Source organism: Rhipicephalus microplus, chromosome 3 (genome assembly GCF_043290135.1).
Source record: "Rhipicephalus microplus isolate Deutch F79 chromosome 3, USDA_Rmic, whole genome shotgun sequence".
In the NCBI taxonomy this organism is placed as follows: Eukaryota; Metazoa; Arthropoda; class Arachnida; order Ixodida; family Ixodidae; genus Rhipicephalus; species Rhipicephalus microplus.
In genome coordinates, this window is record NC_134702.1 from 238,715,844 (window position 1) to 238,735,502 (window position 19,659).

The 19,659-nt window shown below is 44.5% G+C and overlaps 1 protein-coding gene across 2 annotated transcripts in view; it reads right to left on the reverse strand.

Annotated features, from left to right (window-relative positions):
- Window positions 1-19,659, reverse strand: part of LOC119169069 (uncharacterized) — a 114,603-nt gene that overhangs the window by 84,866 nt on the left and 10,078 nt on the right. For both annotated transcript variants that reach the window (XM_037420165.2, XM_037420166.2), the window contains exon 2: window positions 12,531-12,688. In XM_037420165.2, coding sequence (XP_037276062.1) covers window positions 12,531-12,688 — 158 coding nt within the window. The remainder of the gene's footprint in view (window positions 1-12,530; window positions 12,689-19,659) is intronic.

The window sequence follows — 19,659 nt, forward strand, 5'->3', positions numbered from 1 at the left end:
TTCTACGAAAAATCACGTGAAATATGACGGTGTGCTTTCATCACAGGCAAGTGAAAGCACACCATCTTTTTTATTTGCCGAAATCTCGGAAGCCATGCTCTAAAGTTTTTGTTAAATTCCGTGAGGTAGACTGTCACGGGGGATGGACGCGTTTTTTGAGCGCTCCCGATCGACTGCGCAAATGACTGGTTTTGCATGTATTGAGCTTGTCTTTATAATTATAAGGCAGCAGTTAAAATTTTGTAGCACTTATTTTATTGTACGGTTTTTTCGGGGGTCAGTCACCAGGTATTTTTTAGTTTGTGCATGTGCGTATGTTTGATTGTTTTTTTTTTGTTGTTTTCTTTTGCGACCCCGTGGGGGAGGTGCACGAACTTTGAACACGCAAATTTTTGAAAAACAGCTTAGACTTTCTTTTTTTCGTAGGGCATGGCTCGAGTTGTGTAATTATCGAGTGAGACAAGTCAAAAGGACAATTGGTGTCACAAAAACATGGTTAAAGAGACTGTAAAGTGTTCAGGATCCGGGGTAGGTTTGAAAGTGGACCCAAGTGTCGAATCGAATGAAGAACAGGCTGACTCAAAGTGTGGGCAATGTGAGGTCGAGGGAAAATGGAGAAAATGATGGTCGCCCAGAGTGAACAGCTGATGAGAATCATCGAGCTCGAGACTGCGTTGATGACAGAGCAAGACAAAACGAGGACAATGGGAGAAAGGCTGAAGTCCGCCGAGGAAGCACTAGCCAAGGTGAACAGAGGAGCAGCCTACGGAAAGAACAGTAGCGAACCGGCAACGAAAACGGCGGAGAAGAAAGAGCAAGCAAGTTTGAAAAAAAATGGCAGCATATCCACGCAGTGAAAGATGCAGAGTTGGGCGAAGCATTCGTCCGTCCATGCGTACGTCTGTGTAACCGTCCATGCGTCTGTTCATGCGCCCGTCCCTGCGTTCGTTCATGCATCCGCCCCTGCGTCCGATCATGCGTCCATCCATGCATCTGTCTTTGTGTCCGTTCGTCCATCGATTCAACACTCCAAGTCCCACCATCTTGCATCTTTTTGTCATATAATCCCCATATAGAAGCACCGCCATTCAGTGGACAATACAAGGACTAAACGAGAGGTGGCACACGCACACTTTCTTACGGCTTGCGCTTCGGGTCTACTTCCCACCTTCAACCACCTTGAGTTCATGGTTCACTGTATTCATGGCACTGCGGCCCAATGCTCGCTAAACCTTTCTAAAACCAAGCAGGTTACGCCCAGCGAGTATAACGTAGCAACCTTTTCCTGTCAGATAGTGCTCAATTTACATGCCAGTGGCTGCTAATGTGAAATGAGAGACAAGAGGATTCAGCTTTTAATTTCTTGCGGCTTGCACTTCGTATCTGCTTCCCCCCTTTAACCACCTCGAATACATTCATGGTATATACTAGTTCATTGTATTCATGGCCTGCGGCTCAACGCTCGCTAAACCTTTTTAAAACTAAGGAGGTTACAGCCAGCGAGTATAATGTAGCAACCCTTTCTTGTCCGATAGTGCTCAATGTACATGTCAATGGCTGCTAATGGGGATCGCAGCGTGCGCGTTGACTAAAAGCCGGATGCTCCTGTCTCTCATTCCACATTAGCAGCCATTTTCATGTACATTGAGCCCTATTTTTTATTGTTAAACAACGCACAGAAGAAATCTCTCACCAGCACCACCTTGGAGGTCAAATGTTATACCTATTTCGGGTATGTGCCGCTGGTGGTTACGTACTACGAGGGACGAACAAGCCACGCCATAAGGAGCTTCGTCCCTAAAAAACAGGTTCAGCCGGTTGAATTGTCGCAAGGCCCAGCTTGAGCGAAATAGTGGTGGGGCTGGGAGGGGACAAAGCAGCCGGCGTCACAGGTGCAAGCTACCCCTAGGTGCAGGACGCTCCAGCTGAAAAGTCAATGCATATGATAATCGCCGGGGACTCTAATTTATATCGATGCACAGAAGCCATCAAAGAGAGGGTAAGAGGTGACAAGAGGGTTGCAGTAGGGGCGTTTCCAGGACGCAAGCTGGAAGCAGTCATGAAAAAAGGAAGCGCAAAACTCAAACCTATAGCTGATAGAGGAAACGTCGAGATAATTTCAGGCGGTTTAAACGCTGTCCTAAATGGAGATACAGCAGGACTAGCAACCACACTGGCGAAAGGCGTCGATGACATGCGCGCCACTTCTCCTCAGGTACAGGTAGTGATATGCACAATATTGGAGGTACCGGTGCGTGATAGGAACCTGCAAAGAGCGGTTGTCAACGCAAACCAAGAGATAAGGTGGATGAGTCGAGAGCAAGGCTTCGAGGTGGTGGAAATAAACAGAGAGGTGCATAAGTGGGGTGGTTTTTAACGAGACAGAATCCATTTCGATGGGCGGCTAGGTCATGAGGTGGGTTGGTGACTTGCAGGATGCGCAGTAGCTTTTTTGGGGGGCAAGCGGGCCCTTCCGGGTGCAGGATAGGTAGTAACGAGGAAAACAACCAGCGAGACTCTTTGACAGGTGGTATGGACAGATACGATTCCAAAGTGGCACCACTATCTAAGACAGGTAGAGTCCGGGGCAGAAATAGACGTAGCCACGAGTGCCTAGCCAATTCAGACATAGGGTATATTAACATGCAGGGTGGTAGTAACAGGCTGAAGTGGGAAGAGATAGAAGAACAGCTAAGGGAGGAGAGGCCGATGGTATACGGTTTTGTAGAAACCCATCTCAGGGACATAGAACAACCTCATAACAATCCGGACTCTGCATGGGAATATTGTAATAGAACAGAAGGCAGCAGAAAGGGGGTGGTATTGGGGCACTCATTCGTAAAATACAGACTGACAGAGGGTCAAGTAGGAGTGCAAGGAACATTTATGGCTAAAAGGGTAAGTGGCAGGGCAAATGACACTCCTTGATTCCGTTTACTTGTGGACGGGAGCAAAGGCCAGAGAGGAAAACCAGGCCATGGTGGAGTGTATATCAAAGGACATTGAGGAATTAGGAGGAGAGTGCGAGATAATTATAGTAGGAGATATGAACGCGCACATAGAAGATATAGATGGGTATACCGTCCTGACAGGCAAAATGATCATGGATATGTGTGAAAGGCTTGATTTGATCATTCGCAACAGTACCGAGAAGTGTGAAGGGCAAATAAAATGGGAGGTAGGAAGGCTGCAGTCGACGATAGATCATGCACTGATGTCACATAGAGTGTATGATAAGCTCAGGGGAATGAACTTAGATGAAGGTGGCTGCAGAAATCTGGGTAGTGATCACGAACGTATCAAGCTAAGTTTTGGAAGAGCAGTGAAAGTGGGAAGGAGACAAGATGACCAACTACAGGAAAGTTTTTATCCAGAAAGGCAAATTGAAATAGCCACTAAACAAATTGAGAAAGTAATCACGGAGGATAATAAGACAGTGTGGACATACACGAATCTAATTAGACTCTTTGAGCTAGAGCTTGCTAAGACGCGTGAAAAGTCAAACCAAAAAAGAAGACACAAACCCAAAAGTTGGTGGGATGAGGAAGTTAAGAGAGCCTTAGAAAAATGTCAGGAAGCCTATACGGAACACAGACATTCTAAGCAGCGGGGTGAACCGAGAGATGATGTTGAAAGAAAATGGGAAATCTTTCTAAGCTGTAGAAGTGATGCATCCCTTCTGACCGATGACAAAATTACAAGAAAGGGAGCTCAGTGGCTGGCAGAAGAACATAAAAAAGATAGAAAGGCAGCTGCGAAATTTTGGAACCATCTAAACTCCCTAAGAAATGAGACGAGCCTAGAGCAGAGGTTATAACTACAGCTCAACGTGCTAGGCTAGAAGGCGATGAAGCTATTGAATATATAATAACAAGGGTGACAAAAAATTCAACAAAAAAGTGCTTTATGCACAACAATAAACAAGCATAAATCAAGTGGCGGAATGGCTCTATTTTCACAACAAGAGTGGGAAAGGGCTGAGAAAAGGGTTCCTAGTATTACATCAACAGGCCCTGATGGCATTCCAATTATTCTGATAAAGACATTAGGTTCGAAGTCTAAGCAGGCTTTGACAGAGGCAGTGAGCAAAACAATAAACGATGGAGAAGTTCCCGATGGATGGAAACTTAGCAGGATGAGCATGATCTACAAAGGAAAGGGAACAAAGCGGACATAAACAACTACCGTCCTATAACAGAGACATCAGTCGTCTACAGGCTCGCGATGCAGATTATAAAGGAAAGACTGCAGGCATGAATTGAGGATGAGGGGGTGCTGGGAGAACTGCAGAATGGGTTTCGGAAACACTGGAGGTTAGAACACGATCTGTTCTCGTTGACGCAGTGCATCGAAATAGCAGAAAAAAACACAGGCCCCTGTGGCTAGCATTTTTGGATATCAAGGAAGCGTACGATAGCGTGGTTCAAGAGAAAATTGCAGGGAATACCGGACACACTAGGCCTGGAAGATGCGATCACTAATCTTTCAAAGGATATCTATAAAGGTAATAAGGTATTATAAAGTGGGAAAACAGGTATACAAGCCTGCAGAGGTAAAGTGGGGTCTTAGGTAGGGGTGTCCCCTGTCACCCTTAATATTCATGATATACCTACAAGAATTAGAGGCCAAATTAGAGGGAAGTGTACTGGGCTTCAACCTCTCTTTCGTCAAATAAGGAAAACTCATTGAACAGGCACTACCAGCATTGATGTATGCGGATGTAATAGCACTAATGGCTGACAACAAGGAAGATTTGCAGAGATTGGTGGACATCTGCGGTAATGAGGGAGATAGGTTAGATTTCAGATTCTGTAAGGAAAAATCAGCTGTCATAATTTTTATTTTCAATGAAGGTAGTGGGCTTCGAATACAGGAGGTCACGCTAGAGATAACACGTAAATACAAATATCTGGGTGTATGGACAAGCAATGGGGACGAGAACCTGAGGTAAAACGAAACATACGAGACGAGTAAAGGTAACATGAATACAGCGGTAATGGAAAAACAGGGCACTGCGGAATTACAATAGGTACGATGTCGAGAGAGGAATATGGAAAGGGGTCATTGTTCCTGGTGTGACGTTCGGCAATGCGGTCTTGTGCATGAGATCGGAAGTTCAAGCAAGATCAGAAAATGAGCAACGTAGAATAGGTAGGCTTGCCTCAGGAGCTCACGGGAATACACCACGTCAGGGAGTGCACGGTGATATGGCATGGGCATCATTTAGGGCAGGGAAGCTAGCAGCAAGGTAAAATTTGAGAAGCGATTTAGAGAAAAGGGGGAGGAGCGTTGGGCTAGGAAGGTATTCAGCTACTTGTACATGAAGAATGTCGATACGAAATGGAGGAAGCGCACCAGAAAGTTGACTGCTAAATACTTAGAAAACAGCAGGGGGCCAAACCAAAAAGAATTATCGGTTAAGAAGAAGGTGAAGGAAACTGAGACAGATATTTGGAGAATTGGCACGATTAAGAAGTCCGCACTGGAGATCTATCGAACCTATAAGCAGGAAATTGCCAAGGAAAGGATCTATGATACTACTTTGGGTAGTTCTGTACTGCTTGAGGCCAGGACGGGAGTATTGCGAACCAAGACATATTGTGCCAATTACGAAGGGGTAGAAACGGTATGCAGTGCGTGTGGAGAGGAAGAAGAAACTGCCGATCACTTGATAATGTTTTGTAAGGGGCTTCACCCTATTGTTCAGGATGATGGCGCAGAGTTTTTCAAAGCACAGGGATTTAGGGGCAGGGAGGGCAAAATAGACTTCAAGCGGGTAGAAATAACTAGCAGGAGGTTATCTTATTGTGGCTAAAGTAAAGGCACGAGTGAAAATAAACCCTTCATTGCAAAGTACGAATACTTAACCTCACTATTTAAAGAAAAAAATAAATCTAGTTTTTGGTTCATCAAGTATTACGGCTTGGTGGCGCTAGCCACCACCCGATGTAAAGGGTACAGCCATATCCATCCATCCATCCATTCATCCTACGTGTCATGTTTTTTTTCTTTACTTCGTGTTTCGCGTGATTTTTTGTAGCAATATGTAGCAACTGAAGCTAGATTTTAAAAAAAGCCAACCAATACAGCGGTGCAAGTAAAATTAAGAAAAAAAAATCACTCGCTAACAGCTGCGATTCGAAGCTGGGTCTTTGAGTGGGAAGCGAGAAGTCTACCCTTCGACCACTTCCGTGGAAGTGCGCACGGATTGTAAAACGACGACACATGGAATACTACCGATCGCAGCGCCACAAGCTTATGGACCCTGTTTGGGCTTCAGTTTTCGGAGGTCGGTCTGGGAACTCCCCTTATTCTAGTACACTCTAACGAGGCAAATAAAGAAAAATATTTTCTTCTTCCTCTTCTCCTTTCACGGCTCATACCGAATGCAGGAGATTGGCCGAGTATTAGGTGAATTTAGTTTCAGTGTTCCTCCACAATATTTCTGGTATAGGCGAGGAATAGCTGATATAACAACCTTAAGTACGGAATGTTAGTATTGAAATATATGAAGGATGACACATTTAGCTCAATATTCTTTTGGAATGACTGATAAATTTTTTTATGGTGTAGAAAACAACTTTGTGACTGTAGCCTAGAGCAGAGGTGCACAAAAAAACTGACTCAAACATTTCCAGATCCTCATTTGGAAGACGTGGGGCTATGAGTCTTTTTCTCAATGACGTGTATCAGCAACAGGATAGAAAGGGCTAATTGCTGCCTCCTTATTACAGAAGAGACACAGAGGAGACAGCACTCGAATTGCTCAGTGCAGGTTAAAGTTCAGGAATGTAACCCGGCAGTGAAGTTTGGTTATAGCCACTTACACTATTCTCTACCACGATAACTCACTGTTCCAGGGTAATAAGGGGTGCTCATATTCAGCTGAAGCGGTTAGTACAGGGTCTATGTTGTGCGTTTGCTGAATGCTTTTTTTTATAGCTCTTCGCTGGTAGTGCTGACATACCTGCATAGCTTTGTGCCGGACATACTTATATAATGACTAGTAGGGTTTAGCGTCCCGAAACCTTGATATACTTATGATTAGTGCTGTTATGGAGAGGCCCTAAAATTTTGGCCACCTGGGGTTCCTGTACGTGCCCTTGTAAGTACACTGGCCTCAACCATTGTCACAACAATCGAAGCGCGGCCGCTGATGCAGGTATTCGATTCCGTCTGGCTGGTCAAACAAATTTGTTTGAAAATGTATTGTGAGGCCTGATGTGCCATTTCCAATAACGTAGCGTGAGCAGTCTGAAGAATTCCTAACGTTTATACTGGAGCAACTGATTCCGGTGGACGTTGCCGGCTCTAGGATTCACCCTCGTCATGCAATGCGCTTTGACATCGTTGACCGGGATGATGACGGCATTGCGTGAAAGTTCGTATTCTTAGTTCCTGTTAATAGTTTTAACACACTGTATTATAAGAACGCTTAAAGAATCAGATGTCCGAATGTTAGATTGAAATTAGAAGCGTACCCGCAAAGCCTGAGTAACGTAGAACTACACTCCACGACAACTTTTTTTTGACAGCTTTGTGGAAGCCACAGAATCAAAGCGCACGCCTGCCGCCGCGCCAAAAAAAGTAGTGTTCAACTTTACTGATAATTTTGTTATCATGGTTTCTGCAATAAATAGAGCTTTATTCATTATGTGACTCAAACAGTTGCGGAAAGTCGTAGCTAAAACCAGTTATTGTTCATTTCTCATGAATTCCTTCCTTTTATTTCCTTTTCTTAGACAGCACCAACTTTTCAGCACACCCATTTTCTAAGGAAATGGCGCACTTGTTACGTCAGTGTAGAGCCGCAAACATGCTGTCCAGATCTCTAAGAAAAACATACTTAATTATAGCGGACACAAAAATGTACCTTGAAATCGGAATGTTTCTCTAGTTCAAAATTTTATGCGTATGTTTTTTTAAGCGCGTTAACATTGAGAACGAGTAAAACTGAAATCGGTGGCAAGCTGCCGTACCAGGCTGTACTATAACTGCGGAGCAACAAGATTGCGTGGAAGCCCCGCATTCGTAGCTTTCACTCCAAAGTCAAAATAAGCTGTCGTCGAATATAGCAGCATTGAACTTTATAGAAAAAGGACAGAATGACGTACACAGCAGCAGGCGCTGTGCCTAAGGTTAAAAAGCTGCCTAGCACAAGCACTCGCTGCCTTCACCAAATTTCGATCAAGATTGGAATGACGCCATAATCAGTGTCCTCGGATTGGCTTGCACGAAAGCATGTTGCTTCGCCACCACAAAAGTTGCTTTGTTTGATACAAAAGCATTCTGTTTTAAAATCTGCTGGCATGTGTCAGAGCAGTACTTAGGACACAGGCAGAAAGACATGTTCGTATTGGTAGATCACGACCGCATCAATGTGTGCTAAACACTCATGCAACGAATACAATAGGCAACGTATTCCTTTGTTACAACGTTCCAACGCTGACAGAGACGGGATATTTCATTATTCTTCTTTCTCTTCCCCCGTCTCTCCGCTAAAGCTGTTCTTTGTCGTCTTTGGGTCACTGCACTTCAACTGCGTTTCTTTTGTCACACCTGTGGATATTGGGAATCACATTGCTGATGGCAGCTGTTTTTATGGCAGCATCTTTGGTTATGTAGCCGATGATCTTTAGTATTTCATCTTTTTTAGCCGTTTTGGCCACCTTAAGTGGTCGCAACAGTTTTGCACGATGACTGTCATAGCCTTTCCGTACCAAAACTACATCACCCAGAGTAACATGAGGGATCTTGTTTGTCAAATCCTCGTTTAAGTGACTCCTTGTGTTTTCTTTGGCTCTCTGCAGTCTTCTTAATTTCTTCAAGGTGTAGTATTGCCTTGATTCCCAGTGTATCGTCTGAAGGCAAATACGCCGCTTCACCAAAGGCGGCATACTGAGGACTGCATCCCAAAGCAGTTGTGCGGTTTCTATTGTGATGTGACACTGCCGCTAGTAAGCAACGTTTCCACCCTCCTGGGAATCCCGGGTACATGCTTATGCATTGCTTTATGTCTCGTATCACCCGTTCTGGGAGCCCGTTAGCTGAAGGATGGTATGGGGCCGTAAACTTCAGGGTGATGTGCTTGTCTTCTGCCCACTTTGCAAGTTCCTGGCTCCTGAACGCCGACGCATTGTCCGACGCAATGCAGACAAAACCATAGTGTCCGTTTTCTGCTTGTATTTTACCTTGTTGTGTTGACAGTCATGGCAGAAGGTGATGTAATCGGCGACATTTTTTTCATTGATGGCCATGTAAATTGTTTTTCAATTTGTTATAGGTTCGGCAAAACCTGTCATGTCCACCTGAACTCGGTCTATAATGGTACAGCTCAAGAACCTTTCGTACTAGCGTAGCTGGAACCTGAAATTTTGCTCCTAAGGGCATCAATTGCTATATACCTTCCCAGAGTTTGAGTCTGTTGACACTTTCCTCTTTCCCATAGCCACTAATTTCTGGAAGCCGAGAAAGTGCATCCGCATTTGATAATTCTTGTCCGCTTCTGTGTGTGACTTCAAAATTAGATTGCTGAATTTCACTGGTCCAGTGGGCAATTCTCCCTTTTGGTTGAGAAGCGATCAGTAAATGAGTGAGTGTGTGATGATCACTAAATTGTTAAAATTTTCTTTGTTCGATGTAAGATCAAAAATGCCTCATTGCAAGAACACCAGCCAATGCCTCCTTCTCTGTTGTGCTATAGTTATGCTCTGCCTTCGTAAACGTATATGAGTAGTAGCCAATAGCTTGGCCTGCTTTGTCATGTTCTCGCTGACACGGAACAGCACATGTACCACAGTTGGAAGCATATGTTGTCAGTTCAAAACGAAAAGTGAAATCGGGCAACGTTAGGATCTGGTCTGATGGTATGGCTGATACTAAGTCATCGTAAGCCTTTTCACATTTATCAGTCCAAATAAAATCTGTATTCTTGTGAAGAAAATGGCTACTGGTTTTGCTCGGGCTGCAAAAATTATGAACTTTCTGTAGTGGCCGGCAAGCCCAAGAAAAAATTTGAGGGCGTGTACGATATTTGGCTTCTTCATCTGTCGCACAAACTCCACAGACTCTTCTTTAGTACTCTTAGTCAATCCATTCAGGATGCGTCCAAGAAATGTATATTTGCCTTGAAGCACTCGCTCTTTTTAAAATTAACTTTCAGTTAAGCTTCGCTCAGTGTGATCAATACAGCCTTCAAATGTTGATCGTGAGAAGTCTCATCTTAATAGACAAAAATATCGTCAACATAGACGTTACAAAATGATCCAAGGAAAGGTTTCAAGATGTCACTCATCATCTTTCAAAACCAGGCAGCACTGTTCTTCCACCCGAGAGGTAACCAATTGTATTCATATACTTCAAAGGGAGTGATAAAGGCTGTGTACGTTTTATATTCCTCTTCGAGGGGTACCTTCTAAAATCGTTTGCTAATATCTATTCGAAAGAAGACTTTTCAGCTTCCCGTTTCTTCAATTATTTCATGAATATTTGGCATTGGAAAAGGAAATAGATCTGCTTGGTAATTCAAGAATCGGTAGTCTGTACATAGTCTTTGGGAGCCAGCATGATTGGCGAGGCGAACTTGGACACCGATGGCCGTATTATGCCAGCATCTAACATATTTTGGATCTCGCTTTCCAACCAAACTTTCTTCTCGCGTGACATGTTGTAAGGCTTCCTCCTGACTGGTGTAATGTCTATCAGCTTGAAAGTAACCAAAAATTTTGTTTTTACCGGTGGGTAGTTGCTTAGGCAGACAAGTTAAGGGGATTCACGGCGGACTTCATCTTCACATGTAGTAAGGCGATCCGCAATGCTCAAGGAAGCGAACGTCTCTTTTGCCACAGCCACTTCATCATTCCAATAAAGGTTTAGCTTTAGGGTCTTCATATCAGGACGAGAAAGTGAAAATTTGTAGTCACACCCTTTCACTACGAGAACATCAATGTCTGCGTTTCGGCCTTGAAAAGAGGCGTTCTTGTCACCCATTCATCATAAATTTGTCTTGTCCCATCGAAGCTGTGTACTTGTACTGACCTCCCTCGAATAATAATGTTCCTCTTTACAAGTGCCTCATTTATGCCAGACGCCGATGCCCCACTATCCACTAGTGCATCGACATCTTCGGCACCTATTTTTATTTTGATATATAAGAGATTAGGAGTCGATAAAAAAAACTGTTCAGGTCTGTCGTCAGGTGAGATGCGCACCCTCTTTTATTCTTTTTTTTTTGTTTCAGTCTCTTCTGGGTGCGAAGAATTGATATGCTCTTGGCCTTTACTGGCCTCGAAGATTACATTGACCACTCAGTTTCAGCCATGCCAACTGTCAAAATCTCGTGACCTCCAAGGTGCCTTCTCTTGATGGTAATCAGACCGACGTGGATTTTGGGAATTTAGATCAACTGAGACGTTTTTGAAAGAACTTAGAAGCTCCTCAATAGTTTTGGGCGATTGGACTTGTCTCAGGAGTTCCTTAGGAAGGCCGCAAATAATGAGCGTCATCATCGCGGACTCCGGAAGTTCCGGGCTTGTCATTTAAAGAAGCCACCTTTTCTATTAAAAATATTGTAGAGGCTTTCCTGATCAAAATTTGTAAAAAATTGCTCGGTCCCACCTTTTAACGGGGTTTTCGTCGAAAGCCGCCAGGAAACTCCTTTTAGACTCATCCTATGTGTCAGTCTTGTGCACAGCGAAATGAAGCTCGTACCACTTTCGAGCCAGTCCGGTAAGAAATGGAGACGCCTGTTCCTGATGCGCTCACTGGATTCTTGCCACAAGTTGTCCACACACGCGTTTTCGTAGAACTTGATCTAGGCGTTCGGTGTTCTGCTTTCACCATCGAATGAAGCAGGCATCGCTGCCTCCTTGTTGAGTCTTTGCTGTGTCTTGACGACGGAAAAAAGTCTTTCCATGGATTGCTGCTCTCGTTCTACGCACTGCTGCTGGCGGTAGAAGATTTCCATTTGGCGTGAATCAATGGAACAATCTTGTTTGCTTGGCAAAGTCTTTGACCACCTTTTCAAAAGCGGCCGCATGATGTATTCTTGAAATTTGGAGTACTTCAGTTTCAGCTTCACTGATAGTTGGTGGTCGAGCTCGCGCAGTGTCTTTCCGGCTTTCTTAGCGACTAATTCACGCTGTTCGGAAGTCGTGCTGCCTTCAGGCAACTCATACGTGTCTTCATCCCCTTCGCAGGTCGAAAAATATGACTTGCCAGATGAACTTCGGGATAAAGCCGAAGTTATCGACATACTTGCGTTGCTAATCCCGTTGAAGGCTGCGCCACTATTACGTTCCAACACTGTTAGAGACAGAATATTTTGTTCTTCTTTATTTTCCCCCGTCCCTCTGCTAAAGCAGTTCTCCGTCGTCTTTGAGTCACTGCACTTAACAATGAAGTACGATCCCCCTTCCCAATCGTTTTTTAGATATCTTCAATTGTAAATACTAGAGAACTGTGGTAAAGATGTTCGACTTTCCAGTGGTGAACGACACAAGCCGCATGCAAAGAGAAGATTCCTTACTTACAGCTTTTCGCCTTCACCGAACTCAATCAACATTGGAATGGCGCCGTCTACAGCGTCGCCGGATTGGCTGCCACGAACGCATGCCGCTTTGCCCCCAACATACTTGTCCTCTTCAAAGTTTCTGTAGATCAGGTACAAGGTCCCTTGAAATGGGAAGCACTGTTGAAGGAATAAAGCCACATATGGAAGAACGGTGTTTGTATTTCCTGAAGCACAATTCCATTCTGTGTTCGTGTGGTTTGTGCGATGTTTTCATGAAGAGACAGAGAGAGAGAATAAGGTTTATTGAAAGGCAGGAAGGTTATCCAGAATAAAACTTCCGGTTTCCTACCAGGCACTGCAGAAAGGGAAACAGGCATGAAAATTTAAGGTGGGAAAAATGAGGGATAAAAGATGGTTAATAAAACGATAATAGTAAACGCGCGCACACGCTAGCATGGGAGTGTGACAGTCGCTTCGTGAGACTGCTTGACTACACAAACTTCAGCAGCGCCTTTGTTGCTTTCTGGCTGGAATGTTGGACGTTACCGCACTTCAAATTGACTGCTCCGAAAGCGACCAGTTCGCTAGCCGTACTTACGTTGCCCGAAGCTGTTGTATTTGGGAGCTGTATTGAGGGCAGTCACAAAGGACGTAGGCAATGGTTTCCTCACTGCCACAGTGATCCAACGTCACAATCCGCTAAGCAAAACTGTTTGTGAATGAAACTCCAAGCCACAAGTGGCAGAGGACGGTTGTTTCGGGTCGCGATACTCCGCATGAAGTTAGAAGTGATGAAACTAAGCGGCATAGGTGGGTATGCCGAAAACCAGTCGGGTTCCACACTGAGTGTGTTATATCACGTGCGAGCAAGTGAATATTGAATGCTGCATTGGTTTTCCATTATAGAATGCATTCCTTTACGCCACTGTCATGTCATAAATTGCGCTTCGTGAGAAGGAACTTTCCGTGCTGCGTGTACATATTTCATAAAATTACATGTACTAAGGCAACTAGTGTGAGAAAAAGCGATATATATCTGTTTTCTACCGTCTTCGTTTACATTTACATTTTGCTAAAGCATTTGTACTAAATGCCATTGAAAAGCACACACAAATAAAGCTACTTCCTTATTTTAATATGTGAAAGATATGAAAGGAAATTATGAAACTTATAAGCCATCATTTCTAGTTTCTGATAACTCACTGGGAGCTGCTCCCAACATTACAGTGCCATGTTTCACATGATCACAGCTTGTCTAGTAAAGAATTAGTTTGCGTAAGAGCAGGGCAACTGATAAGTTCAATTTCTGAAAGGACGTTAGCAGGAAGTTCAGGTACGCAGAAGCTGTGCCTAGAAGTGTCCCTGATTTATAACAAGCATTGATAACAAGCAAAACGTGGTATAATATGAAAATATATGATGTTGTAAGTATGTTCGGCACCATAGCTGTCTACCAAAGATTGTTTGCTGTGTTGTGCAACCATGCTAGCACTTGCTAGGTGCATCTTTCAAACTGCGATGTGTATTTTAAGAGCACATATAAAAATGCAGATGCACAATAGTTCACGCGTTTCTCTTATGGCGGTAATGAGAGATACTGGATGTAGAAATACCTAAGCAATGCTATATGAAGTGCTTGTCGCTTGGCGATTTATTATTTGATGTGCATAATTCTGCGCTTTTGCGATACAAGAGTGGCCTGCCAGACATGACTGCTTCTTTTTTTTTTAATTGAGAACACTCGAGTTATATGAGTGTGTGATCTGGTGCGGAGAAATATCAAAACTCAGAGACATGCTGACTTAATTTTTTGTGCACAAAAACAGCTAGGCTAAATAATTGTGAATATTTCACTATTATTTTTAGTATGTGAGATATACTCCAAATATACGCGCACGTCTTTATGAAATCGTGGTGCACTAGCCAAATTATGCTATGCCAAACCTTATGAACACCTATATTTAGTAAAAAGCACTATGTGCAATTCAAATATAAAAATATTGTCACTCTCATTAGGTGACCACAATATAAAGTTCTCATGACCAGATACTTGTGAAGTAAATACAAAAATGTTGTGCTCTTTGATATAATATTCAAGCCAAGTAAAAAAAATACCTTTGAGTCACGCGGCTGAATGTCCAGCTGGAAGCACTTTGCACTTAGCTAGTGTATAAAATCAAGCGCTAAGCGCTTTTATAGCTGGCCGTAGGGTGGTCAGAAAGCAGCAGAAAAGTCAGAGAATAACCCGTGTGCTTCATATATATAAAAAAGCGGCGTCAACTTGGGCCTGTAAGTGTAATGCGTCGCAGCCACCTTGGTTTTTAAACGAAAGTTTGTTCCACTGCAGTTACATTCATCAGTGTAATAAACAGCCACACTTTCTGTCGGTCACTCGTAGTTTCATTATAGAACCCTCGGTAGTAACATAAAACGACGCGTGACATATTTTTTTATTTTGCTAAAGAAAGGACACACCATACATAAGGAATAGTCACGACAAAATTGATTGCTACGAAAGTTACACGTTGTTGTGCGTTCCGAAAAGCTTACTCGAAAGTTAAGCATAAGAAGGTGCACAGATGAAGAAACAGCTCGGTTCACGTGATTCACGAGGCCCATACACATATGGTTCTATATCTTAGGTGCACATAAGTTTAAGGCTGAGCATTAGGGTCTGAGTGTTTGAGACATTGAAATATACGTGGAAAATCAGAGTGTACATGCGTGTCACGTATTGCTTTGACTCGACTTTTTCACATAGACCACACAGTTCGATACTTCAAGAGACATATCGGTGGTGGTGCACCTTGAAAAAAAAACGTAATTTAACGAAATAAATGTTTACACAATTTCCAATTGCTCAGCACCAAGACAGGGAAGTGTACCCGATCGTATGCGCCCCAGCCACAACCGCGCACGTGATAGGTGCGTGAAGGGCTCGTGGTGCGCGCCCGAGCCGTGATCTACATCCCCAGAAGAGGAGGTGGTATTATTCTGGGGAGCGCCAAACTAATAAGAGCACCGACCAACAGTCCATAGTGGTTTAATAAGTCGGCACCAATGAGTGCACGGCGTACCTCAGTGACGAGAAAAAATGAACGAAACACGCGGCGCAAGCCTTGGTTCAGAGTGAGCGACCGCGATTTGTATACGAGGATCTTGCTACCGTTGACAGCTTGCAGGTAGGAGATTGGGGGTATTGTTTGGTCGGACTTTTGAGCCGAACCAGTGTCCACGTACTGCTGGCTTGTTATTTTGTCCGTGACGTGAAAAAGGCGTCTTTTGGGTTGGTCTTGACTAGTCATCGCCGTCGATGGCCAGCCTGCCTGTATCCTTGTCAAGAGCAAAGTTGGAGGCAGTGACATGCGTCCTGTTCAAAATGGCGATAATTGCATATCCGATGTGGCGTGGGGACCAAGAGCGTTGTGCGCGTGCATAACGTGGGGAGCTTCGAAGGGCTGCAGTTTCGGTTACGTGGAGTAGTGTAATGACGCTCCGTGGCACAAACTGGTTGTTCTAGGCAATCATAAAGCACGTCGATGGAAGAAGAAGGGTCAGATGGTGTTTGTGAAGCGGCACTCACGTTGTTGAATGACATTGCACACAAATGGTGTGGCCACCTCTAAGACCTTGTCCGCCAGGCTGGCCAAACTGTTGAGGTTCAACGTGGACGCAGTGGCTTGTACCATATGCACATTGCCAGGAAGGTGCTGCAGAGACAGTTCTCGCAACAAGTTCTCATCAGTAATGTTGGTGTAGCCACTCATGTGTTGAGGCATATGGCGAAGAAGCTGGCTGAGCCAGCGGTCGCCTAATTCCTTCACGGAGAGCAACTGCTGTATGCGGAAACGCTGTGATACTGTCATTCGCTCCAGCAGAGAAGCCTTGAGAGTGCTGTACAGTGTGATGGAGGTGGGTCCAGAAAGCAGGTCAGATACTTCTTCGGCAGCAGCTGGTGACAGCGCTGAACCAACGAGATGGTACTTGCGTAGTTGCATGTGCACGCCAGAAAGCACAAATTGCGACTCAGCTTGAATGACTCAGCTTGCGAGTCAGCTTGAAGAGTTGTGGTCCCAATAAGCTGGTAGTCGGAGGGAGATCGCACAGACGTCATGGTCGGTCGTGCCAGTAGCTTCCGTGTTTAGGTGCGTCTCGTTCCTCTGCATGATTCCACAATGCTTCTGCATTGTCGTGACGGACTATGGGTCACCACTTTGTAGAGCCAGGTTGTACGAGACGGACACGTCTTTTCAGTAGCAACGTGTGCTTTTTTCTGATAAACAGAGAGTCAATAATACAGCAGGTGCACGCAGTGCACCGGAAGTGGCAAGAGCGAAAGAGACGAAACAAAAAACGAGAGCAGAGCAGCAGGTTGCTTGGAATGCTGCTCCGCAGGTTTTCAAGACCGTGAGGTGCGCGGTGGCGGCCAGGTCGCTACAATAGATTAAATTTATATTTAAAGTAAGAAAAAAAACGTGTACGTCGCAAAGCCTAGTGCAAGAGCCTTGAAGCTGTATTATGGAGTCGGTCACATTACGTATAGTCACGTATATGTAGTATGACGCAGTCATGCGCTCCATAATTACTCCTGAAGTATAAAACACGTATACTGTTAGCGCGACAAGCTAATGTCTCCTCATTCTCTTTACGTATAATCATCACCTCGACATCTTCATCATCTGTAAATATCATCACCAGTGTGATTTAGCTCGAGCCTGGTGGATTAAACAGGTTCCTCTCTAGTGGTGGACGGTGCTTTTTGTTCTCCCAAGTCATCTTGCCCGTTCTCGCTGGAGCTCCGCTTGGGTCGTGTTCCCGGCTTCGAAAAGTGACCAGGCCTTATGGCGGCCCAACCTCTCCGTGCGCCGGCCAATGCTCTCATTTGTCCACTTGCACAATGCACCGTACGTGTCTGCATAGAAAGCATTCGTCATCACATCGTGTTCTCGGTATTTCGTGAGTGCACCCACGCTCTCATTCTGTGGCGGGATTTCCTGTCTTCTGCTACCGCTTTCATATCTTGCCATCAACGTCTCCTGCATCAAAATGCCACTGACTCTTCTCCGCTTGAACACGATGGACGCATCCGCCTTGTCACGAGGTGAGATTATGTACTTCAGCCATACATCGAAGAAATTATAAGTGTTAATTGAACCTACATTGTGGATGGTGACGTACTATTCTGGTTCATAAATGGGTAGCATAGGCCATATACGCACTCTGGGGTCAATTTCATAAATATTGAAGCACACATATTTATTCAATAAAGCTTCCATAAGGTATATATTTACACATTGTCTACTTCAACCTTAAACATTGCACCATGCAGATGGCAAGCTGCTAAGTGCTTCTCGAGGGCACTTTGGTAACAAGCACACAAACGTACAGACAGCTGTAAGTGGGGCCTTCACTTTGTTGACTGCTGGAGAACGGCGGCTTCGCCAAATCACACTTCCTTTGCAGTGAAGCTAACTTTACTCTTGCAACAGTGCAAGCTTTTATAAATTTCAGCAGTGTTCTTAAGAAGTGCAGTACGAGCGGCTTGTTTTATCCAGAGCAACGAAAAAGAACCCAAGCAGAAGCACCTGGATAGGGTAAGGCACAATTGCAGCCCCTCCCAATAACAGTGCCGTATTCTCAATTTGCCTACGCATAGAAAGCGAAACACTGCAGCCAACTGACCAGTAGCTTCACTGCAGAGCCATTGAGTTTCAAAAGACGGTGATTCAGAAGCCCCACCTAGAGCTGTCACTGTGCTTCAGTGCTAGTTTCATAAGCGCCTGCGAGAGGCACTCCATGGAGTACTAGCCGCATGGTGCACGTGTTCAGGGTGGAATGAACGACATTGTACATCTGTTCAAGTATTAGCAAACCGTACGTGGCCTGTCACACAGCATGATCTACAAAGTATACAGCATTCTACATTTCTAGCCATGTCCAGCATCAATCCTAGATTTGGCCCACTGGTACGTCGATGTGGAGCACTCTTCCAGCACCCATTTCAAAGGGTGGTATGGCATGAAAGCACCTTTAGTCAAAGGGTGCACCCACTATACGTTTTAATTTCTTCCCCTGCAACTTTTTCTTAAGGGTTATGAGCTCTGCACCCTTTCTCAGCACCCTTTTTTGAACACCCAAGAGGGAGCCAAGGGTGCTCATCTGGCGACAGGCTCATTTAAACTCTTAAAGGTGAGATTTGGTTTCCTGTGTGTGGCTGTTTGAACTTCTTGACAGCGTCGATTTTCTGCACGTCCGGCCTAATGCCAGCTTTGTCCACAAGGTATCTTAAAACCAATGTTGGACGTTTACCGAAACGACATTTTTTTAGTTCAGTGTCAATGCAGCTTTCTTCAAACATGTTAGAACAACATCAAGGCGATAATTATGTTTCTTAATGGTTTGCGCAAAAATAACCACGTCATCCAGGTAACAAACAAACTTGAACTTAAGGCCTCTCAAGGCGGTATCCAAATAACGTTCAAATGTTGCCGGAATAATAGACAACCCGAAAGGCATAACATTAAATTCGAAGAGACCGTCTTGCGTCGAAAAAGCCATCTTTCCTTTATCAGTTGGATCCATGAGAATTTGAGAATACCCTGATCGCAAGTCTACCGAAGAAAAATGGTAAGCTGAATGCAGGCAGTCAATATGGCATCGTCAATGCGAGGGAAGAGATACACGTCCTTCTTGGCTATAGAGTGGAGACGCTGATAATCAACACAAAACCTCCAGGACCCGTCTTTTTTCTTTACCAAGATAACATGTGCAGCCCAAGGACTAGACGATTCTTGAATTACACCAGTGGCTAGCGTCTCACACACTTGTTCAGCAGTAACTTTGCGCCCAGACGAGGAAACGCGATAGGCTTTTGTCGAAGAGGATGTGTAGAGCCAGTATCAATATTGTGACGAGCGCGCTTGGTCAGTATCTCAGCCTCATGTACCTTCTGTGCCCAATCGAATGGTTTAGCGTGTCTCGCCAATAGTGCAACCAGGACTCTGCGCTTCTGCAAAGAATTAGACCTGCTCACCATTTTTGAGAATTAAGCTTCCATACCCGGATCGCTTAAGGCTCCAAAGCTGGTACTGCTCTGTTTTTCGAACAGGGCAAGGCGCATACCAGTCTGTAGTACAACCGACTAGGGT